At 40.0% G+C, this 23,901-nt stretch overlaps 2 protein-coding genes across 18 annotated transcripts in view; one reads left to right on the top strand and one right to left on the bottom strand.

The window, feature by feature from the left end:
• Window positions 1-1,447: 1,447 nt before the first annotated feature.
• The window catches only part of LOC108540144 (uncharacterized), a 59,539-nt gene continuing 37,085 nt past the window's right edge, over window positions 1,448-23,901 (top strand). Inside the window, exons 1-6 of one of the 14 annotated variants that reach the window (XR_001888603.1) lie at window positions 4,251-4,341; window positions 7,895-8,070; window positions 8,806-8,843; window positions 9,011-9,063; window positions 16,245-16,304; window positions 18,116-18,679. Coding sequence is in view for 5 of the 14 variants with exons in the window: in XM_017889134.1 (XP_017744623.1) it covers window positions 3,998-4,341; window positions 9,011-9,063; window positions 16,245-16,304; window positions 18,116-18,204 (546 nt within the window). In the remaining 9 variants the exon portion in view is untranslated. Of the gene's footprint in view, window positions 4,342-7,894; window positions 8,071-8,805; window positions 8,844-9,010; window positions 9,064-15,537; window positions 15,628-16,244; window positions 16,305-18,115; window positions 18,680-20,680; window positions 21,752-23,901 lie in introns of those variants that run through there. The other 13 variants (XR_001888600.1, XR_001888606.1, XR_001888604.1 and 10 more) reach the window with 13 other exon arrangements.
• ZSCAN16 (zinc finger and SCAN domain containing 16) lies at window positions 11,050-17,224 on the bottom strand. 4 transcript variants are annotated; one of them, XM_017889126.1, is made up of 4 exons: window positions 16,668-17,224; window positions 15,527-15,944; window positions 14,525-14,663; window positions 11,050-11,707 (listed from the first exon to the last, which is right to left on the bottom strand). In XM_017889126.1, the coding sequence occupies exons 2-4, from the start codon at window positions 15,911-15,913 to the stop codon at window positions 11,187-11,189; spliced, it is 1,047 nt and encodes a 348-aa protein (XP_017744615.1). In that variant the 5' UTR covers window positions 15,914-15,944; window positions 16,668-17,224; the 3' UTR covers window positions 11,050-11,186. The 4 variants fall into 4 exon arrangements, with proteins under 4 accessions (XP_017744615.1, XP_017744617.1, XP_017744616.1 ...); XM_017889128.1 differs by having other exon boundaries at window positions 11,050-11,765; XM_017889127.1 differs by having other exon boundaries at window positions 15,527-15,994.

Consider the following 23,901-nt stretch of genomic DNA (forward strand, 5'->3'; position numbering starts at 1 on the left):
TTTTTTTTTTTTTTTTTTTTTTTTTGAGACAGGGGCTGTATTGCAGAGTGTGGTGGTGTGATCATAGCTCACGGCAGCCTCAACCTTCTGGGCTCAAGCAATCTTCCCACCTAAGTCCCCCAAGTAGCTGGGACTACAAGTGTGCACCAACTTCGCTTTTTAAAAAAATTTTTTGTAGAAACGGGGTGGGCGGGGGGGCCTCACTATGTTGCCCAGGCTGGTTTTGAACTCCTGGGCTCAAGTGATCCTCCTGCCTCAGTCTTCCAAAGTCCTGGGATTACAGGCATGAGCCACCACCCTGGCCCTATGTAATGAACAGACCTGTTGCATTACAGCTTTTTAACTTTTGAGACTAATAGGATTTCAGGGGTGGAGGTTGTGGCAAGTGTTATTTTTTGTTGTTTAGGTCTCATGTATTTATTTCCTTCAGCGCATTTCCCAACCACCTATTTATTGAGTTCTCAGGGCTCCTCCAATTTTCACCTTAATTTCCCTCTTTATCTGCTCCTGCTGGTAGCTACCACCACCGTTTCTATCCCTTCCCAATTACTAACTCCCCAATATTTTGTGTACTGACAAAGTTGTTTTGATTTAAGGGTTTTGTCATCTAATTATCACATGAAAACAAGTAAATAATAGTAAACACTAGGAAGCTACAGTGCTTCTGGACTCCTTCAAATTACTTATTTTTGCTTTTTTATTTCACAGCTGTTGCTTTCCACCTGGGATGGTAACTGGAAGTAACTGGTGACAGACTAGAACTCTACTTTCAGTTTCTTTTTTTACATTTAAAAAATAACTTTTTTGGCTGAGCAAGGTGGCTCATGACTGTAATCCCAGCACTTTGGGAAGCTGCGGGAGGATCACCTGAGCTCAGGAGTTTGAGATCAGCCTGGCCAACATGGCAAAACCCCATCTTGGCAAAAAATACAAAAATTAGCTGGGCATGGTGGTGGGCTCCTGTAGTCCCAGCTACCCCAGAGGCTGGGACAGGGGAATCACATGAGCCTGGGAGGCAGAGGCTGCAGTGAGCTGAGATCCCGCCATTGCACTCCAACCTGGTCAGTGGAGCAAGACCCTGTCTCATCTTAAATAAACAAATAATTTTTAAGTCTGAAGTTGTGCACATATGTAGTTGTACAAATTCAATGTGCACACAACTATGACTGCACATACTATGTATAAAATTGTGTACACATAGGAAGTAAAATAGCATCATGCTATAGGCAGTTTTCTCAAACTGGACACAGACACTGATTATAACAGAGAAAATTGATAAATTTGACTTCAAAATTTTAAATTTAAATTCTCATCAGAATTTAAATCTTCTCAAAAAAAGCACCATTAAGAAAGTGAAGAAAAAGCTATACACTGGAAAATATTTGTAATACATCTATCTGACAAAGAACTATCCAGAATATATAAAGAACTCTCACAATTAAATGAATAAGATAATTCAACACAAATAGGCAAAATATTTGAACACTTTGTTTACAAAAGATAAAAGAATGGCCAGTATGCACACTAAAAAGTAATAATTGTTCATCAGGGAAATGCAAAGTTAAAACCACAATGAGTTACCACCACATATCCATTAGAATGGTTGATAATATCACCAATTTCTAAGTTATCCAGGCTTGAGAGGCTTCCTTAGCTTACTCAATGAAATATGGAGATAAAGGAGAAATTATCAGCACCAGATTTCTCCTTTGAAATGTTACTTTTCTCCATTAATGTAACCACCATCCTCAGTTCTAATTACTTCATACCTATGTGACTGCAACAGCCTTGAGATAGTCTTCCTATCCAAGACGTGGTCCTTAAATATCATTATCATTCTTCCAATCACTAACCCTGAGTGGTTCCTTATCTCTAAGTAAAATGTAAACTTCTCTGCTTGCCTTTTATTTTTTGTATTTTTAAAAATAAATGAAACATGATACAAATTAATATTATATAAAATTATTAAAAGCTGGTATCTCTACCCTCAAATGGTATTTACCTAGAATGTTGGGAGATAATTCTTTAATGGTCTCTCAAATTACTCCTAGTCTTATGGTAGATTTTTCTTTCAGGTTAGCTTTTCAAGGATATTTGTATCTCCTTTTAGAGCACAGTTGTATCCTGACCAGAATAAAGATAATGGCTCATTCTGGGGCAAGGCTAAGCAAAGGATGGGCTTCCTACGCTTGGCATTCCTCTGTTAGGTTGTAAACCCACTGTTCCATCCTAACAGAGGAATGCCAAGCTTAGGCCACTCTGTGGGCTTTGGGAACATAAGCTTTGGGAACAAGGGAATATAAAGCTTATGTTGCCTGTGTTATTAAGTAATAACGTCTTATGTCTCTGACACGAGTCCAGTGTCTTCTGTTAGTATCCATAAAACTGTGGCAAGTTAAATTGTTAGCTTGCAAAGTAGGGTAAAAGTTTCACAATTTTCGACATGGGGTAATCACTGTTAAGTTTGGAGTGCATCCTTTTCCTGTACAAATACCCCACAAATTACATCTATATACACAAAATTTTTCAACAAAAATGGAATATATATTGTTCTGACATTCCTTTTGTCACTGATCATTTATCATTTTAACGGTTGAAAGGTATTCCTCAATAGCATATGTCATATGCAATTCTTCCCCCATTGATAGACATTGATAAACAAGTGTTTTCCTTTTTTTATACCACTAGCGTCCAGTCTGCCTTTTATTGCCTTCCAGAATGACCTTCTCCCTATCCCATACCCCTGGTCACAATTCCTCTGTACCCCCAAGTCAAAGAACTTATCTCATTGCTCACTACTCAATCTAAACACTCGTCTATTATTCTAATAACCCCCTCTCAAGACTTTATTATTCGATTTTGCACTGATCACATTCTGTCTTATATTACTTGCTATTGTTACATTTGCTGTCAATAGATTAAAGCTTCTGTAGTTGAGGTGTGGGTTCTGAGATCTCCCTCCCAGTTCTAGTAAGTGGCAGCCCTTGAAATATGCAGATGTGCCATACATTTCTGACAGGAAAAGTGGTTTGCCTTTTTTTGTCAAGTAGTTAATCAATCTGATTCATCCTCTTCCTTCAATTCTAGTCTTATTCAATAATTCCTTCTTAGGTAGGTCCTCATTCACCCAAGTACTTATCAAGCACCCACCATGTGACGACAAGTGAGGAGAAAGTGCTGGGATGAGCACCTCTGTGGATCATCCATCCATCTTTTGCATCCTTCTTGGTTTTTCCTTTACCCAAGTCCTGCACTTCACTCTTCTTCACCCGTGCTTCAGAAAAGTGGAAGTTGGTTAATTAATTCCATTTGTCTGACTTGGATGAGAGTGACAGCAGACAAGGGGAAAGGCAGGGAAATGCCCTTAGACTGTTCTTACATGCACTCTCACACTTAATAGTCAAAGCCACCCTATGAAATAGGCACTACGTTATTAGCCTGACTTACATAAACGAGTAAACAGAGGCTTGAAGAAGTTAAAAAATAAATTGCCTTAAGTCCTAGCTGGAGAGTGGTGGAGTCCGAGTTTGAATCCAGGTTTAAAGAATTCCAGTGCCGGCACTCTGCACCTATTTCGCTCTAGACACTCATTTCCCCTAAGGACCAGAGAAACTCAATATTTTGAGTTTCCGTAAGTCCACAAGGTCCTGCCAGTTCACAGTGAGCAGGGCACCGGCAAATACAGTCTGCGACCGCGAGACGTAAAGGGAGGAATGCTCCTCGGCGCCCCTCCCCAGTCTATCTTAAAGTCAAGAACGTCCGAGCTCGCCTTTCACCGGGGGCGGGCTGCACTAAAACAGTAAAATCCCCATTCCCCATCAGCAGTCGATTGGGGGCTCTCCCGAAGCGGCAGCTCTATAGGACCACTCTTCTACCCCAAGATCCCTCGGCTTCGGCCCCCTCGGTGCCAGGGTTTGCGGGACCCCACGCTCAAAGCCTTAGGCTGGGGTCGATAACTGCAGAGAGGGTCGGGATAGGAAATTGCGTGTAGCGGCAGATGCGGGTCCCCAGGCATCCCGGAGGTTCCCACAGGTCTGCAGTGGGCCTACTTTGCGAAAAGGGCCCAGCTGCGGCGAGCCTCGTTCAAATCAGATGCCAGACAGTGTTTCTTCGGATCCATCCAAATAGGTCCCTAATTTCTCCTTGTGGGAGCGCTGGGCCTCCTTCCAGGCCGGAACCCAAGTGTTTGGGCAGCTGGGAAAGACCGGCCCCCTTTTTCAGTTCTCTCGAGACCTCTAGCCACTTCCGGTTGCTAACGGTTCCCAAGCAGCCCACGAAAACGCTACGTGAGCTGGGCCCTGGGCCAGAGGCAGAAAACGGACGGAAGAAAAGGTCTGGCCGGTGAGTGTCAGAGTGAGGGCGAGGTTGGGTGGTGTTCTCTGCCGGTGGATAGGCTCGACCATCCGGTTTGGGATTGGGGTTAAGTATTAGGGAGTGGTTCAAAATTATGCTAATTGTTAAGATTACGAGTATTATTTAAAAATACACACAACAGCAACAATACAATGAGTCCATGAAGATCAAATGTCAGTTAACTGATTTAAGCAGCTTTGATAGGAAGAAAATGCTGAATTTAAGGCTAACAAAAAGATCTAAGTGCGCTAATGTTAGGGACTAAGACTTTTATAGCATTATGGGCCAGTCACTCTTCTAAACCTTTCACATTTGGTCACTCATTTAATTACTACTTTATGAGGTAGATATCATTATAATACTGTTTTACAGATGGGGAACCTGAGTTTCAGAGAGAATAAGTGTATTAGCCAAGGTCATATAACTAGTAACTGGCAGAACAAAGATTCATATCCAGGCATTCTTCCTTTAAATTCTGTACTCTAGCCTTTCATTGATAACCTGGTTTTCTCAGCTTAGGAAATTTGCTGCCCAGATGAAAGTATAAGTTTCTACAGAGATACGTTATTGCAGCAGTGTTCTGAATCTCATCGGGTCTGTTGGCAATTTGTCTTTAAACAAAGGTTTTTTTTGTTTTGTTTTTGTTTTTTCTTTTTCTTTTTTTTTGACAAGGGTGCCTTCCACGGAGAGATTTAAGGAGAAGAGAACAATAAAAATTTTCGTTTTAATAAACAAGCCCCATTTCAATATCTCCTCTCCAGTTTCATGCCTCTGATTCTTCTCTGTCATTATTTGTTTCTATTGGGTTAAATCATTTTACCTTTCTGGTATTTAACTGTTTTGACCCACAAAAACAGGGATTTCATTTGTTTAACCTAATACAGAAACATCTTTTCAAGCATAATTTAGGAATCTACAACAATGAGCAAGATTATATTTTCATCTCCAAAATGTACCTTAAATCTGTTTGTTTCTCTTCATACCCACTGGAAACCCATGGTCCATGCCACCACCTTCTCTCACTTGGGTTACTACAGTAGCTTCTGGACTGATTTCCTTACTTCTGCTATTTTCTCATTCTTGCCTCTTTAAGGAGCCAGAATGATCTTTTAAAAACAAACATTGGATTATGTTCCTCCCTTCTAGTAGTTCCCCATCACGTTTAGAATACACATCCCGGCCCCTGCTCACCTCTCTAACCTAATCTTATGTTACCTTCCCCTTAATCCAGTGCTTTCAACACGTGACCTTTTTCAGTTCCTGTAACACACCAAATTCATTCCTAATCAGAGACTTTGCATTACCTCTCCCCTTTGTGTGGAATGGTCTTCTGCAGAACTGAAGGTCAGTTCTGTCTAATAAATAGGAATATAATAGGATTTACCTATGTAATTTAAAACTTTCTTATTAATAGCCATATTAAAATGCAAAAAGACAGGTGAAATTATCTTTAAACCATCATATCCAAAATATTACTATGTCAACATCTAATCATTATAAAAATTATTAATATCCTGTATTCCATTTTTTGAAAGCCAGTGTGTTTATACTTATTGGACATCTCAATTCACATATTACATTTTCATAAATAATTTATATTGAGATTACATAAAATTTAAAGTGGAAAAAATAGATTCACATATCCAAATTATTTCAAATATACTTAAAAGTTATCTAGTGAATTATGAGTTTTAAAGTTTAATTAAAATTATAAATTTCGTTCCTCAGTTGCAGAGCCATATGTACCTCGTGGCTACTACACTGGACAGTACAGATTTAGATCAAGGATAAAATGTCTATATTCATGTTTGGGTCAAGGGGCAAAGAAGAAAATTGCACCAGAAGTGTGGCAAGGAGGGAAGGGGAAGGTCTGCAAAAATGCAGTGTAAGCTCTTTATGCAAGTCACATTGAAGTCACATTACTAGTCCTCACTAGTACATAAGGTAAGGCTTTCTAAAGTAGACTACTTTTTAGCATCATTGCTGCACTGAGTTTAGGTGTGTTGGGAATAATTTTCTGGGGTAGGAAACGGGTCCAGTAGTGCTGGTCACATGTAGCATTTCTTTCTTCTCTTTCCTTCCTTTCCCTCCTTTCTTTCCCTCATCTCTTTCCTTTCCTTCTTTCCCTCCTTTCCCTTTCCCTTTCCCTTCCTTTCGTTTCTGCTGTTGTTGCCCAGGCTGGGGTGCAATGGCATGATGATCTCGGCTCACTGCAACCTCCGCTTCCTGGGTTCAAGCCATTCTTCTGCCTCAGCCTCCTGAGTAGCTGGGATTACAGGCATGCGCCACCACGCCCTGCTAAGTTTGTATTTTTAGTAGAGACGAGGTTTCTCCATGATGGTCAGGGTGGTCTGGAACTCCCAACCTCAGATGATTCACCCACCTCGGCCTCCCAAAGTGTTGGGATTACAGGCGTGAGTCACCGCGCCCGGACACATGTAGCATTTCTAAGTAGAATTTTATTGTATATGATGTGGAACAGTCATAGAAATCTGATCATTTTCCTATAGTTCAGGGGTTCTCAACTGGGGGTGATTTTGCCTCTCAGGGGACATTTGCCTCACTCAGCCTGCCCACCAAATTGCCTGGAGACGTTTTTGGATATCACAAGTGGAAGTACTAGTAACATCTAGTGGGTAGAGGCCAGGGATACTGCTAAACATCCTACAGTGCAGAGGACAGCCCCTGACATCAAAGAATTGTCTGGCCCAGAATGTCAATAGAAATAGTTTCTCAAGGTTGAGAAACCTTGCTCTAGAGGATCTGAGTAAGAAAGACTGAGATACCTATTCTTTTAAAACCTCAGCCTAACTCCCTTGTAATATTATGATGGGAAAAACAGGTTGTTTTGAAGCATTTCTGTTTCCATTTGTTTCCACTGTTGATGGATTTTGTGATGAGACTATAATAAAATAATTTCATCCTCAGGATAAGAATGTAGACCATTTAATAAAGCTAATACAGTGTGTGCTGTACACATAAGACTCAAAGCACCTTGGGATCAGGAGCTAGTCTTTTTACCTTTATATGGCTTGTATCAGATGATCCACTGTCTCCAACAATGATTGATGCCAATATATTAGAATCACTTGTCTATCTTTCCTGTCTCCATCCCTTGTTTTATAGTTGTTCCTCTCCCTATGCCCTTGCCCTCTTTTTAAAATTATTCTCTTTTCATCCCTTTCTCCTCATTTTCCCCCTCTTCATCAATACCCACTGACACCTCCTATAGACCCTCCCTCAACACTCATCTATTTGTTCCATTCATACCTGTTGACACCCTCACTTAGAACTGCCAGTTCACTACCAACCCATCTGTGTCTGAGAGAGCTGACTCCCATATTCCCTATAGCTGTCTGTTGTAATTACTGTCTTGTTAGTCCATGAAACTACAAAATATAAATTCTTGACTCCTCCCCCAGAAAAAAAAAAACCCCTCCAGAAAGATATGAAGAACAGCAACACATTTGCTTTTGACACAACTCTCTGAGGAACTGCTTTCGATGTTCAGGGTTTTTTGTTTTTTTGTTTTTTTTTTCAGACCAGGTGCTGTCCATTCGGGATGGCTCTCTTCTAGAACTGATACAGTGTCCAAAATATTACACCTCCTCTTCCAAGAAATGTGGCTTGATTGAGCTGTGTTATTTCCAACTGGTTGCACTCCCACCCGTTTCTTCTGGGGTTTCTACACGCTAAGACACTGCCTGCGTCTCCACGGTACCAGCAACTACTTCGATTTCCTTTGACCTCATGCCTCTTTTGCCTTTTGCCTGCAATTATCCTAGATCCCACTGACTGTTCTTCTCTTACCTACATCGTGCTAGGCTGTCTCTGGCCCCATGTCTTTCTGTCCCTCCCTGACTCTTACCCTTACCCTTCTGATTAACATTAGACCAAACCTGTGGTGGGCACTGTGGTGGCAATTTGGAATCAACAAAATCTAAAAAGGGTAGAATGGTTGTAGTGCTCCAGACTACTCTTCACTCAGCCTTTAAGGGTGCAGAACTCTAAGACTAGAACAGCTCTTTGTACATAATACGTATTCAAAACTACTAGCTGAACTGGAATGTTCTGTCATATATAGCAGGAGTCCTCATGTCCCCGCCATGGCCAGGAAAGCAGGAGGTGAGGGGCCAGTGAGCAAGCAAAGCTGAGCTCTACCTCCTGTCAGATGAGCAGTGGGATTAAATTCTCACAGGGTCGCAAACCCTATCGTGAACTGCACATGCGAGGGATCTAGGTTGCACTTTCCTTATGAGAATCCAATGATAAATGAAACCACACCCCCTTCCCTGTCCCTGGAAAAATTGTCTTTCACGAGACCTGTCCCTGGTTCCAGAAAGGTTGGGGACTGCTGATACAGAGGATAAGGAAAATCAGTCTGTCATGTGTTTACCAATTTTAGGAAATCTAATCTTGGGGTAGCCAAAATCATCTTTCTTACCATTGCAGAAGCCTCCCTAAATTCAAGGAAGGATAAGATCAGAAACGTGAGTTTCCCCTTTAAAGATCTGAACAGTTTCTAAGCATTGTAGTGTTTCTCACAAAGACTAAAGGTAAAAGGGGAAAAGCCATTATTCAGAAAGCACCTAACTTTATTTTTAAAATAAGGATGTTTCTGATACTAATATTAAATATTTCGTATTTTACTTTTCAGGACCATTAAAGAAAATCCTTTGACTGTTTCAAATACTTTGAAATATTGCTCAGGTAATTATAGTAAGTCACAAAACAAGTATTCGTGTGAACCCTGACATTTAAAAAATGTGTTGATGTAAGATATTCAAAGTAAATATACATTTTTTTAAAAGGATCATTATGTTAAAGGGACATAAAAGCTCAGTTTATGTTTAGGGCATTATGAGAAACACCTCAAGATTCATTTTCTTGGCGGGGCATGGTGGTTCATGCCTGTAATATCCAGCACTTTGGGAGGAGGATGGGAGGATTGTTTGAGTCCATGAATTCAATACTAGCCTGAGTAACATAGTCAGACCCTATCTCTAAACAAACAAACAAAAAAAACCCAGACACAGTGGTGTGTGCTTGTAGTCCCAGCTACTCGGAAGGCTGAGGTGGGAGGATCGCTGGAGTACAGGAGTTCCAGGCTGCAGTGAGGTATGATTGTGCCACTGTACTCCAGCCTGGACAATGAAGCTAAACTATTATTATTATTTTTTAAAGATTCATGTTCCTATAGTTGTAGACACAAAAATGATTCTTGTAGTTTTCCTGATCTTAAACACAACAATAAAGCAGGTGTTCTTAATAGATATCTTCAATTGAAATCTCTTAATTGAAAACAAGAGATTTGAAGAGATTAGATCACTTCTTTCCTGATTGTTTTGGTGATCATTATTCCTAGAACTAAGAAAAGAACCAGAGTTCTGCTCTGGGCAGTTTGATTGGTGGTGTGAATTTGAATGTGCAAGGCCTTCGACCACAATTCCTGTCATGCTATAAGATTCTCAAATTAGAGATGTGGCCAGGTGCGATGGCTCACACCTTTAATCCCAGCATTTTGGGAGGCTGAGGTGGGCAGATCACTTGAGTTTGAGACCAGCCTGGCCAACATGGCAAAATCCTGCTAAAAATACAAAAATTAGCCAGGCATGGTGGTGCATGCCTGTAATCTCAGCTACTCAGGAGGCTGAGGCAGGAGAATCGCTTGAACCTGGGAGGTGGAGCTTGCAGTGAACAGAGGATCACTCCAGCCTGGGCGAAAAAAAGACAAAAAAAGTGTATATCTGTGCTGTCCAATATAGTGGCCACTATCATGTAGCTATGAGCACTTGAAATGTGAGGAACTGAATTTTCCATTTTATTTGAGTTAATGTGAGTACTGGCCACCAATCTGGACAAACTGGACCAAGTTAGATCAACCCCTTCCTATCTCCCTCAGTTTAAAATAACCTGAAATCCAGAAAAGAAGTTATTTATCTAGTTATAGATCCTTTCCTTTCCCCAGCAACTCCTAATGATCACAGACTGCCTTCTCCTCCATTTTGTTTTCCTCAGCCTCCTTTTTTTCTTCTTTTTGAGATAAGGTCGTGCCGTTGCCTAGGCTGGAGTGCAATGGTGCAATCACGTCTCACTACAGCCTTGAACTCCTGGGTTCAAGTGATCTTCCCACCTCAGCCTCCTAAATAGTTGGGTGGGACTACAGGTGTGTGCCACCATGCCTGGCTAATTTTTCTTAAGTTTCTGTAGAGGTGGGGGTCTCGCTGTGTTGACCAGGCTGGCCTCCTGCCTTCTGATGGCTTATTCTTTATCGTTGGCAAACAAAAATTTCCAAAAAATAATCATACTCCCCATTTTAAGATAAAAGGATATTTAGGATATTATATGAGTAATGATGGAAAACAAATAATTAGCATTGTTTTATATCTTAATCTCAAAAGTAGTTTTCATCTGTTTTAACTTGTCAAAACATACCTGGTGAGCTTCCATTATCATCTGTACAGAAGGGGAAATGAAGGCAGAGAAAAACTGTATGTCTTGTCTAAAGTCAGACAGTGAATGGTCAACTAAAAGGATCTAGAGCAGAGACAGAATTAATTCACTGTCTTTCATCCAGGAACCATTGATCTTGGACTGCAGGTGACCAGTGTTGTCAGTGGACAAGGCTTTCTGAAAGAATTCTTGATTCCCCCTCAAAACTGAACTAATTTGAAATAAAAGGACATTTTACTCAGGTAGATTCCTTGGTGCCAGAGTAGTTTAATGATGACTGAAGCTTTGACCACATTGAGGAAACTCAAGGTTTCTAAATTAGATTCTCTGATAACTAGTTAGGCCTGAGTGTCTAAAGAACTTTTGATATCACTACTATATTAGTAGAGTTTATTTGCCGTATGAATTCTTTGATGTCTAATAAGAGCTGAACTTACTCGGAAAGGTCTTCCACACTCATCACATTCATAGGGTTTTTCACCTGTGTGGATTCTCTGATGTTGAATAAGACCTGTGCGCCCACTGAAATCTTTCCCACATTCTTTACATTTATAGGGTTTTACTCCAGTGTGTACTCTATGATGTCCAATGAGATGTGAGCGCTGAATGAAGGCTTTTCCACACTCATCACATTTATAGGGCTTCTCTCCAGTGTGAGTTCTCCTGTGTTTACTAAGGTCTGAGCTATGACTGAAATTTTTCCCACATTCATCACATTTATATCGTCTTCTTTCCCTCTGTTGCCATTCTGATCTACCCTCATTTTCCATAATATCTTTGGACTTAGGATGCTGAGGAGTATCTTTGTTCAGTCTGTCATTTATCTCCCCAAGGAATTCCTTGTCTTTGGGCATATCTTCCTTCTGGAACAACTCTTCATTCTTAGTCCTAGTTTTATCACCTGTAACAAACAAACAGTACACAAACGGGTCCTATTGTATGTTTGAGAAGCAAACAGCCTATGGAAAAAAGAACATGTAAATGTTATAAATGTGTTATAAAATAATGAGAAGTCAGCATACAACATGCATATCAAATATTTGGTACCATCTTATTTTTGGTATCATTGTAGCACAGAGTCACAATGGAGGGAAGAAATTAAGAAGGAAGATATCAGCAGAAGAAGTTGTTTGAGAGTAGATTAAGAAGAAAAGGCAAAAATAGAGCTCAAGAGATAAGCTAGCAATACTGTGTAAGGGAAGGATAAATGAGAGGACTACAGATATGCCAAGGATAATTAGACTGGAGAACAGAGATGGGGATGGAGGTAAAAGTTTGGGAGAAACATGCAGGGGCCTGAAACATAGGTGGCAAGTAAAATCAAGTAAAAGTGAATGGAGAGGATAATAGGATTCGGAGTCTGAGAGGAATACAGTGAATAGGAACCATCCAAGGAGAGGCGTGTGTTTGAAGGATAATAATGAGCTGGAAGCAGGGTGACAACATGCAGGTCAGGGTAAATAGAGGAATGAAAAGGAATAGGAAATGACAATGGATAGTCAGTGTATATGCTGGATAAAATATTTTTTTCCTGAAACTGATGTTCTTGCTGTTATCTCCTCCTGTCTAAATCCTAGCTTAGTGGTTTCTAACCTTACTGTGCATCAGAATCAGCTGGATGGTTTATTAAAACACAGATTGCTGATTTTCCCTCCCACAGATGACTCCTTATCAGAATCAAACTCAGAGCAGTTGCTATTCTTAGAATGTTATTCTCTGATGCTATTTTTTTTCACTGTTTCTTTGCCTAAAATATCATCTCCTTTCGGCCGGGCGCAGTGGCTCAAGCCTGTAATCCCAGCACTTTGGGAGGCCGAGACGGGCGGATCACGAGGTCAGAAGATCGAGACCATCCTGGCTAACACGGTGAAACCCCGTCTCTACTAAAAAAATACAAGAAAAAAAACTAGCCGGGCGACGTGGCGGGCGCCTGTAGTCCCAGCTACTCGGGAGGCTGAGGCAGGAGAATGGCGTAAACCCAGGAGGCGGAGCTTGCAGTGAGCTGAGATCCGGCCACTGCACTCCAGCCTGGGCGGCAGAGCGAGACTCCGTCTCAAAAAAAAGAAAAAAAAATGTCACCCCCTTTCAGTTCCCACATGACCTTCTCAGCTCAAGCAAGCCTACTCTGTGATACTTTTGCAGGTGCACCTTAGGGATAGCTATCCTCTTTGCAGTTCACAGTGTATCTCTAGTACAGTAATTATTATACTATTGTAAGTGCTCACTCTCCTGCTTCTTGAAGAGAAGTAATGTGTCTTACCTTTGGATTCCTTAGATTTAGTATAGTGCCTGGCATATAGCTGCTACTTAGTAAATGCTCAATGAAAGATGAATGAATCAAAAGATGGGTTGAGCTAGGCACAGTGGCTCACGCTTATAATCCTAGCACTTTGGGAAACTTAGGTGGGAGGATCACTGGAGCCCAGGAGTTTGAGACAAGCCTGGGAAACATAGTGAGACCTCTCTTCTAAAATAAAATAAAATAAAATAAAAATAAAAAAGAACAGATAGGAGGTTCTCAATCGCACTTCTAAAGTTAAACAGTAACCAGTACTCCACTCCTAGAGTTAAAGCACTTAAAGGCTTCTTTATGTTACATATAATTAAATGTCATCCTTTCCAGATAGCAGCTAGGAACATCTTCACTCAAAATAATTTTTCAGATTAGACAAATCATCTGGTAGGGATCCTACAAAATGGGAGAACTATATTGGTAAAAAGTAGTAAGAATACAAAATAGGCTGGAGTATAAGGAACTACCCGGAGAGGCATTATGAGACATGAAAGCCTCTAGAGAAAGGGCGGTAAGCACTGAAAAAGGTAGGGTTTGGACAAACTGGAATTTAAAATTCACCTGTTTTTTAATGTAGCCTGGGGGATACACTAGACACCCTCGTTTGTAATTAGGGAGCTGGGATGGGGGACCAAACCCAGTTAATTTGACATGCAGATAAAAACAAGAAACTTTGCTGTACTGACTGATCATTGTCTCTCTTCCCTACTTCTTTCATCATGGGAATGTGTTAGGGATTAACTTGTCTTCCTCCACAAATTCACACATTGAAGCCCTAACCCCTTTCAAACATTACTGTATATGATAATAGGGCCTTTAATGAAGTAATTAAGGTTGAATGAATTCATAAGGGTAGGACCCTAATCCAGTAGTACTAGTGTCCTTACAAGGGGAAGAGACACCAGGAGTGTGTGTGTACAGAGAAAGGCCATGTGAAGACACAGCAAGAAGTCTGCAAGCCAAGGAGAGAAGCCTCACTAGAAACTAACTCTGTAAGCATCTTCTTCTTGGACTTCCAGCCTCCAGAACTGTGAGAAAATAAATTTCTATTGTTAAGCCACCCATAAGTCTATGATATTTTGTATGGCAGGCCTCGCTGACCAATACAGGGTGCCATAAGTTCTCCTGTCTCAAAATGGAAATTTAGGGAGATTTGGAACTAGAATCATTAGATAACAACAGAATTATAAGGATATTAAATAAACTCCATCCTCATCCCTTAGGCCAAATAACAGCTTTTTTTGTCCAGTGAGAAACTAAAATATAACTCCATCATGGAGCAAGGGTAATAAGAGGATAAAATTATCCATAGTGAGGTGGAGGACAAGCAGGGAATCTTTAAAAGGAGAAAGTTCTCCTCTAACCTAAGGAAGCACCTCTTCCCTCATATACTTCCCTCATATACTAAGAGCTGTTCCTGCTTACCATTCCTTTGTGGTTTCCCAGCTTCCTGCTCCAGTTGGGTCTTCTTGGGATGGAGCTGGACAGTCAGTGATTCATATGGCCTTCCCAAGGGGGCCAACTTGTCCATGAGTATGTCCTGTCTTTCTGAATTGCCTGGGACCTAGGGAAAATGAGGTGTGTAAGGTGAACTTTATGGAAACTTAAGTAACTTCAGATAAAACAATCAAATGAAACATCTGCCAGGGACATAGGAAGGGGGGACAAATTCTCATTTCATTGTAAATGGCAATAATGGCTAGGAAAAGGAACAGAGGCTAATCTCTACAATTCAGGACACTACAGAGTAAAATTCAGTGTCTCTTCTTTCATTGATCTGCAGAAGTCCAGGATCAGAGCACTGGGATTTGGAAGGTAGCTTAATCATCTAGCCCAACTTCCAGCAAATGGGAGCATTTCTTCTATAACCATGCTGTCTGATATGGTAGTCACTAGCAAAATGTGGTCACTGAGTACTTAAAATGTGGCTAGTACAAATGAGATAAATATTGTGGGTTAAAAATATATTTCACCTGTTTTTGTTTTTTTAATGTGGCTACTAGAAAATTTAAATACATGTACAGCTTTCATTACATTTCTGTTGGACAGTTCTATTCTGCAATATCCTTGACATCTACTTGAATCTCCGCTTGAATACCTGTTTGGAAAGGGAGTTTCTTATGGGGTAGCCTATTTTATTTATGGGTATCTATGAATGGCAGAAAATTATTTCTTTTCCTCTGATACCTGATTGCCTTTTGGTAACTTCCCACTGATCTTAGCCTTCCAAACAGGCATAGAATCAGTCTAGTGACTCTTTTCTCTTTACCCAGCCACACTTTAATTATTTGACATAGGTAGTCAGGTCCCTTCCTATGCCTTTTTCTTTAGAGTATAAATATTTTGAGATGTTTTCTCATATGCGTTTTGCTTTGGCTCTGTCCATATGCCCTGATCACTCACAGCCAGATAACTGCCCCTTCACACCTGCTTTCCAGGTTCATCAAGCTCTCTCTCCAGATCCTCCAGCACAGTCACTGCCTCCTCTCCAGTCTCTGGATGGTGTGCCTGCACCCATGCTTGCAGGTCTTTAGGAAGAATGCTCAGGAACTGTTCTAGCACCAGCAGGTCTAAAATCTGCTCCTTGGTGTGGCATTCTGGCCTCAACCACTGACGGCAGAGCTCCCACAGCTGGGTAAGAGCTTCACGGGGTCCAGGTGCATCCTGATAGCACAGCTTCCTGAAGTGCTGTCTACAGAGTTCCCTCCTGTGAGGACTGCACTTTGGTGAGCTGGAATCCTGTCCCCAGTAATGGTCTTCTGCCTTAATTATCGGAAGTCCTTTTCGTTCCTCAGGTTCCAGGGCTGTGGTCATTCTGGGCTTTGTCAGGAGATTTATCCTCTATCTGGGATTGAGTCAAAGAGAATCTCTTAGAATCCTTCCTCAGAGACACTCCTAAGGCATAAAAAGTTGTTACCATAGAGAAATTACAAAAATTGCTGTGAACATAAACACATCATAATGAAGCCAAGCCACCAGAAGTCAATCAGAGAAAACAGTCTTATAGGAAGCTGAAAACAACAAAACAATAAACAGTGACACAGGGACATGGTTTGAATCTGTGCTCTATTGTGTAACTTAGAGGAAGTTATTTATCTGGACTAGAACTACAGATCCTCATGTACAATTCTCATGTGTCTTACAGGGTTGATACATAGATTACATGAGAACGTATGCAACATCTCTGGCATGGCAGCAGGCACTAGTAAGCACTAAATAAACGCCAAGTATTATTAACTGCTTTGTTAAAAGGCTCTTCATTCTGTTACCATGAGATGCATGGGCCATTTGTGTCCCCAGGATTCACTGGTTATAGGATATGTGTGCCAACCCTGGAAGGGGATCAGACAGATGCCTCTGCAAAGGAACCCGCAACCAGTGTCCCCCTTCCACCCATCCTCTCCCAGAAGGTCGGGCCAACTCCTCTCCTGTAGATCTGTTGGGGGACGGAGGGAGGGAGAGGAGTATTACACTCTGCCCGCGACAGGGAGGTGTGGGGAGGGTGTTGCTGCTGACCACAGCTGCGCCTTGTCCCCTTTTCTCCACCTGGGAGCCGGGAGACACTCACCTTACACGCGGGGAGGAACAGGTGCAATAGCTAGCATCCTTTGGACAGCCCCGAACAAAGACTAGACTCAAAGACACCAATCAGCGCCCGGCCGCTTCAGCCGGGCACTTCCGGGCCGCTCTAGGAAGCTTCGCCTCTGTGGCAGCTTTAGGGCTTGCCTCCTCAGCCCTAGGCAGTGGAGGACCCGGGTTCTACGCCTCGTATTGATAGGACTGCGGGGCCTGCGAGCAAGTCTTATTTCTACTTTTTAAAAATGTTTTCCGGTTTAGTTATTAAATAAGTAATATGGATAAGTAATGCATTCACATACATTTATTAAAAAGAGTAAATGTCCCCAGCGTCTAGTGTGACAGTATTTTTCGTGACTTGTATATCCTTCTATAGATATATTACACTGTTATAGATTGTCCGCCCTTTTCCCCCTCTGCATAAAGAGTAGCATTTCTGTAACTTTCTTATTTTTCTTTTTACCAAGTGATCTTGGTAAAGACTGTACATAAGTATTTCCTTGATCTTGGTCTTTTTTAAACAACTGCGCATCATTCAACTGTGTATTATGTGCCATAATATATTAATAAACTACCCCATTGGTGATCATGAGGTTGTTTCCAATTTTTGTTTTTCAAACATTGCTGCAATAACTTACTGTGCACTCACATTTTTCATGTGTAAGGATATAACCATAGTCTGTATTTCTAGAAAGGGAGTTACTACAGCATAGAAGAGGGAAATTTGTACTTTTGTTAATGCCAAATCACCAATCATAGAATCTACTAGCAATATTCTTATTTACCTATACTTGTCAACACAGTGTTATAAAATATTTTGATCTTTGCTAAACTGATGGTTGAAAAATGCTCTTAGTTTTTTCCTCCCTCTTCCTGTTTCTTCCACAAATATTGATTTACCTACTATGCCAGGCACTATTGTGGAAGCTGGAACTAATTTTGAGCAAAACAATGCCCTTTCTTTCATGGAATTTATAATCGTGTGTGTGTGTGTGTGGTGGGAAGGCAGGCAATAAATCAAAAAAAAAAAAATAGTGTATAGATGGTGAATATTAGTGCTAAGGAGAAAATAAAGGAAATAGAGAATTTGGGGTGAGAATGAAGTGATACAGTTTAAACAGGATATTCATGGAGGACCTGACTAGTAAATTGACATTTGAGCAAAGATTGAGGGAGCTGAGGGAATGGGCCATCAGGGATAAAGATGTTTCAGGGAGAGGGATAACAAATGCAAAAGCCTGGAGTGAGGTGTGTTTAAGTAATTTGGGCAAAGGAAGGATACTTGTTTTTCTGGAGCTGAGTGAGCAAAAGAGCATTGGGTGGAGAGATAGTGAGAACCTTCTGTGAGTGCAAGGGTATTTTTACTCTAAAATGATAAAATGCTAAGCTACTGAAAGTTTATTTTCTTTTCTCTTTTCTTTCCTTTTCCTTTTTTTTAAGTGATGGGTCTCATTCTGTCACCCAGACTGGAGTGCAGTGAGTGGTGTGATCATAGCTCACTGCAGCCTGAAACTCCTGGGCTCAAGTGATCCTCTTGCCTCAGCCTCCTGACTAGCTGGAACTACAGGTGTAAGCTACACAGCATGGCTCATTCGAGATTTCTGAGTAGAGAAGTAACATGATTAAACTTGGGTATTGAAATTATTATTTTGGCTGCTATGTTAACAGTAGACTTGAATGTGAAGGGGTTGGGCAAGGGCAGAAGCAGGGAGACAGTTTGGAAAACTGGACTGGGAAGGGCCTTTTTAAGAATAACACAAAACCCTAAAGACATAAAACTGAAAAGGCCATGGAGGAAAAGATAAATGAAACTGGCCTTGTAAAATTAAAATATCTGAATGAAAAAAGTAAAAATAAAATATAAACTAAAAGTAAAATATGCCACACATCCAAAAGACACAGCTGATTTTCCTTATATACAAAGACCTTTTATCTTACCAAAAAAATAAAAATATGAACAAGCCAATAGAAAAATAGACAAAGTACTTAACCTACATGCATTTATTGTCAGGCCTCTGACAATATGATACAAAGCCATCATAACCCCTGTGACCAGCAAGTATACATCCAGATGACCTGGAGCAACTGCAGAACCACAAAAGATGACATTCCACCATTGTGATTTGTTCCTGCCCCACCCCAATTAGTCGACCTTGTGACATTCCCCCCACCCCTGACAATGAGTCTCATGATCTCCTCACCCTGCACCTTGTGACCCCCGCCCCTGCCCACAAGAGATAATCACATTTAACTGTAATTTCCCACTACCTACCCAAATCCTGTAACACTGCCCCATCCCTATTTCCCTTTGCTGACTCTCCTTTTGGACTCAGCCCACTTGCACCCAAGTGAAATAAACAGCCTAGTTGCTCACACAAAGCCTGTTGGTGGACTCTCTTTACACGAACTCACATGACATTTATAGAACACAAAACTAAGAATAATGAATATGAAAAGATTCACTAATAAGAATTTAAATAAAACAAGAAAGATGTTTAAAAATCTTTCAGATTGCTAAAGACAAACAATTTATAATATTCAGTGTTAGGAAGTGTATGGATATACGGGCATACTTAGTTGTACATTTTTAGAAGGTAAGACTTATTTAGAAGGTGAGAAGTTGTCCATACCCCTTGATTCAAAACTTAGCTTCTTGGATTTATCCATATAGAAATGCTTACTTAAATGTTTGAACGTATATACAAAGAAGCACTGTTTAAATTGGGAAATTTGAATGCCTATTATTTGGAATTTAAATTTCTATATGTCTATTCATTAAAATACCACCCAGTTTTTAGAAACTAAGAGATGCCAAAGGTATATTGAGTAAAATAAAAGTTACAAAAGATATGGTATGACTGTTTTTGTGAAAATTATTATCTTAAAAATGTTGGCCAGGCACAGTGGCTCACACCTGTAATCCTAGCACTTTGGAAGGCTGAGGCAGGCAGATCACAAGGTCAAGAGATCGAGACCATGCTGGCCAACATAGTGAAACCCCGTCTCTACCAAGAATACAAAAATTAGCTGGGCGTGGTGGCATGTGCCTGTTAGTCCCAGCTACTCAGGAGGCTTAGGCAGGAGAATCACTTGAACCCAGGAAGTGGAAGTTGCAGTAAGCTGAGATCATGCCACCGCACTCCAGCCTGGTGACAGAGTGAGACTCTGTCTCAGGAAAAACAAAACAAAATAAAATAAAATAAAATAAAATAAAATAAATAAATAAATAAATAAATAAATAAATAAATAAAATTCACCGTTGAGTATCAGTTGGGGGTAATCTTAAGGAGAACTTGCATTTTATACATTGTATATTTCTGGAATATTTCAATTTCTTATGAAGATTTGCTACTGGTATAAATGGGAAAAGATAATTATTCTTAAAACCCTATTTATTCTCCACAACCTACAAAAAAATTTTCCTGTTTGAAGAATTTCATCAGTATCTATTTTCCTCCTCTGAAATTCTTTGCCTGACAAGTCAAAGATAAGTAATGCATTCACATAAATTTATTAAAAAGAATAAATGTCCCCAGCATCTAGTTTGACAATTTTTTTTGTGAAATGTATATCCTTCCGTAGATATATACCTTTTGTAGATATATACCTTTCATCTTAAAGGAATTACACCCTTTAAGATGAAAATCAGATTCAAATTCCCTGTGCTTTTAAACAGTAAATATAAGTGAGCAAATAAATTTGTGTGGAACATTTAGAAAGTGTAGATATAAATAATTTTCAAATAAGCTTTAGAACACTCTCCACTCTGGGAAGAAAATTTTAGAAAAAGGATAACCCCTGCATTTCTTTCCATTAGAAGTACATGATCAAAAGCCAAAGTCCCTTTTTTGACTGTGACATAACATGTCCCTCATAGGCAACTGAACAGATAAAAAATCCAGACAATGCTTAGTAATATCTTGCTTCCCCTTTAGTGCACAGTGTATTATCAGTATGTTTTGCTCTCTTTATTTAATATCTTACTGAATTAAATTATCTCATCAGGTTTTTAAGCACAAGCCCAGCCTGCTTTGTGGATGATACCTGCCACAGGTCAACCTTCCTGAACTTCCTAAATAGCCCAGAATATTCAAATGTGCCCCTGGCTCATCATCCAACTTCGGAGAATTAACTGGCTAGCACCTTGGAGCACCTGCTGTGGTAACGTGAGTGGCTGAACACCAGACAAAAGGAGGATTTCAGTCACTGTTGCAGATCTTGTTAAAATCCTGGCTCTATCCTCAGCTTAGGTGTATTCTTCCTGTACTGGGATAAAGCCTCTCTGACCTCTTCATTAAGGTCTAAGTATACAGTCTGGTATATGACAAGCAGGACCTTCCTCTCCTCCCCCTGTATCTTCCAAAACTATAAAAACAGAAAGCCCCAACCTTCTCACCCCTGCCACACACAAATCCCCACAGTGGACTATTTAAAAAATAACAGCACTTGGTAGATGTATATTCTCACTTGCTTTCGTTATAGAAAAAAGAAAGAAAATAAATGAACTAAGCATCCAACTCAAGGAATTACAAAAGGAGAAAGCCTCCCCTGCCCCAAGGAAAAGCTAGAAAAAAATAAAGTAAAAGCAGAAGAGAATGGATTAGAAAATAGAAAATAGTGACATTAATAAATAAATACAAAAATAAAATCTTTGTTAACAAGCCCATAAAAGCAACAAGCCTATGGTAAATCCAATTGAGAGAAAACATTTAAACATTATAAATCACAAATAGCAGAGGAAAATAGCCTGCTAACATTTTTGAAAATCTCAATGAAATTAGTGATTTTCTGGGAAAAAATATTAGTTCCAAAATTCATTTGAGAAGTAGAAAAATCTAAAACCAACCCTACCCTAAAGACAATAATTGAAAATGTTATGAAAGAATAATCTCTGGACTCAGATAATTCTGTAGCATTTTAATTTTTCAAAAGCATTTACATGTGTGTGATGAATTCTTTCTAACTTTTGCATTTGGAATATACAGAAATTGGAAGAAAAAGGGGGAAGTCACTCTATTTTCATCACCTAAATACAGTTGAGTTTGTTGTCATTTCCTTTCAATTTTTAATATTTTAAATATTTTACATAGTTGTGATTATATTATGTAATATATTCAGTGATGAAAAGAACACAAGCACGGCTATGCTGCTTGACTTTTTTTTTTTTTTTGAGATGGAGTCTCGCTCTTTCCCAAGGCTGGAGTGCAGTGGTGCTACCTCAGCTCACTGCAGCCTCTTCTCCCAGGCTCAAGTGATTCTCCTCCCTCAGCCTCCCGAGTAGCTGGGACTACAGGCGCACACCACCATACCCAGCTAATTTTTGAATTTTTAGTAGAGACAGGGTTTCACCATGTTGGCCAAGATGGTATCAATCTCTTGACCTCGTGATCCACCCGCCTCAGCCTCCCAAAGTGCTGGGATTACAGGTGTGAGACACCATGCCCGACCCGCTACTTGACATTTTAATGTAATAAAAACTTGTCATTTTATTATAAACTTTTCATAAGAATAATTTATATCTATACATTGTTTAAGAAAATACATAGAACCTAAAAGAAGAATTGGAAAGTTTACATTAAATATATAAGGTGCTTGGTACAATGTTTGAACCACAGTAAGTGCTCAACAAATGTCAGCTACTATTACTATACTTTATAAGGGCTTTTCCTTTTGCATGTATCATTTATTTAATTCAGAATGAGTATTATTATCTCAGAAAATCCTGTTGCAGGGTAGAGAGGGGGAATAGACACACTTCTTCCCACAAAGGAGCACTCTGGATGCCTCTGGGGAAGCCAAGCATATATTTTTGCTCCTCAGGAGAACCTTTTTTGCTGAAGTGGCATCCAGGCTGAGCAGGATTCAACAAACTGGGGCCTACAGTGGTAGACAGGAGAGGTATCCTGTGTCAACACTCAGAGACTAACACAGGACAAGGATCCTGAGTGGCCCTCAAGGAATAGTAGTAAACTTAGATTTGGGTTAGGATCCTTCATATAAGGCATTTGGCCTACATGGCTTGGAAATAAAAGGTTGATTATTACTCTGAAGTCAGTGATAAAAAGAACATAAAGTACTCCTACCTCCAGAGACCTTCAGCTTCCATCTCACATTTCTCTAAAGGTTGCTGCGTTCTCCTCTACTATACTTTCACTAGCTTGGCTTCCATTTCCTCTTTGCAGTTTGTTTTTGTCATGTCCTTGTCCTTTTAAACCACTTTTCCCTCCCCTCCCCCAATTTCTCTTCACTTTCCTTTGCTCATAGAGTTTATTCCCATCCTTCCCTTATTCTTAGCTGCTTTTTTCCCCCTACCTCTCCATTTTCCCACTTTGGCCCCATTCTACCATTTTTTCACAACTGCTCCTAATACTAAATACTTCAAATGTAAATGATTCTCTCCTCAGTTTAATACCTGCTTTTGGGCCAGTGTTTTTTCACTATTACACTTAATGTTGACCCCTTCATGTGTTTTTTTATCTTACCCAAAGAACTAGTCTCTAAGGAGTCTCCTAGAAGCTATTATAGTTGACTTCCCATAGATTACCTACAAATTCTATCCAAATAAAATTTCGAAGTGGCTTTCCTCTAACTTCAGGTGATCAAAGAATATATTTAAAATTTTTAATCTAAATCTTCAGATTTGTTAGCAGAAAACCTGTTCTTCATAGAAAACTTTAATTGGAAGGCTAACATATAAAACTAATGAAAGTGAAGCTGTTTGGGTGGTAAAGCATCTAGAGTCCTTGAAGCCTCACTAAGAAATCCTTAGGGCACACAATTTAAATGGGTGAATGAAGGGGACAGTATAAAGCAACAGAAGCTGTGTGGCAGTGAGGACCTTGTCCACCTGGAGAGTAGAATGAATTTGAATGAATTATTAGAATGAATTATTATTTACACAGGTAGGATGGTTCAGTGAGGGTAAAATAAGATTCATCATGCAAATTCCCAGTAACCTTTCACATCTTAAAGATGGCAGACAGTCCACATGGGCTGTATTTGGCCTGCATAGGCATTTCCCCACCCAATGCAGTATTTTTAGTACTTTATGTTCTAGGTGAGAGTAGAATGAATCAGCTCGTCAACTGTTGCCATGTGGGAATGTGGTGTCTAGTGTAGTCACGTCATGCATTTTTGTAAGAGTATCTGGAAAGTTAGATTTTATGTGAAATCTCCAGATTCTTAAATAATGGCAATAGTTTTAAATATTTTTTAAAATACTGCAT

The sequence above is a fragment of the Rhinopithecus bieti genome, unplaced genomic scaffold (genome assembly GCF_001698545.2).
Source record: "Rhinopithecus bieti isolate Rb0 unplaced genomic scaffold, ASM169854v2 scaffold_18466, whole genome shotgun sequence".
NCBI classification, from domain to species: Eukaryota; Metazoa; Chordata; class Mammalia; order Primates; family Cercopithecidae; genus Rhinopithecus; species Rhinopithecus bieti.

Bases quoted from the DNA above. Each gene is read 5' to 3' on its own strand.
- ZSCAN16 (XM_017889126.1), bottom strand. From the start codon at position 15,913: ATGACCACAGCCCTGGAACCTGAGGAACGAAAAGGACTTCCGATAATT. The intron at 14,664-15,526 runs GTGTGAAGGGGC...CATTTTCCCTAG, and splicing joins TTGATGAACCTGGAAAGCAG to GTCCCAGGCAATTCAGAAAG. The intron at 11,708-14,524 runs GTAAGCAGGAAC...TGTTTGTTACAG, and splicing joins TGGGAAACCACAAAGGAATG to GTGATAAAACTAGGACTAAG.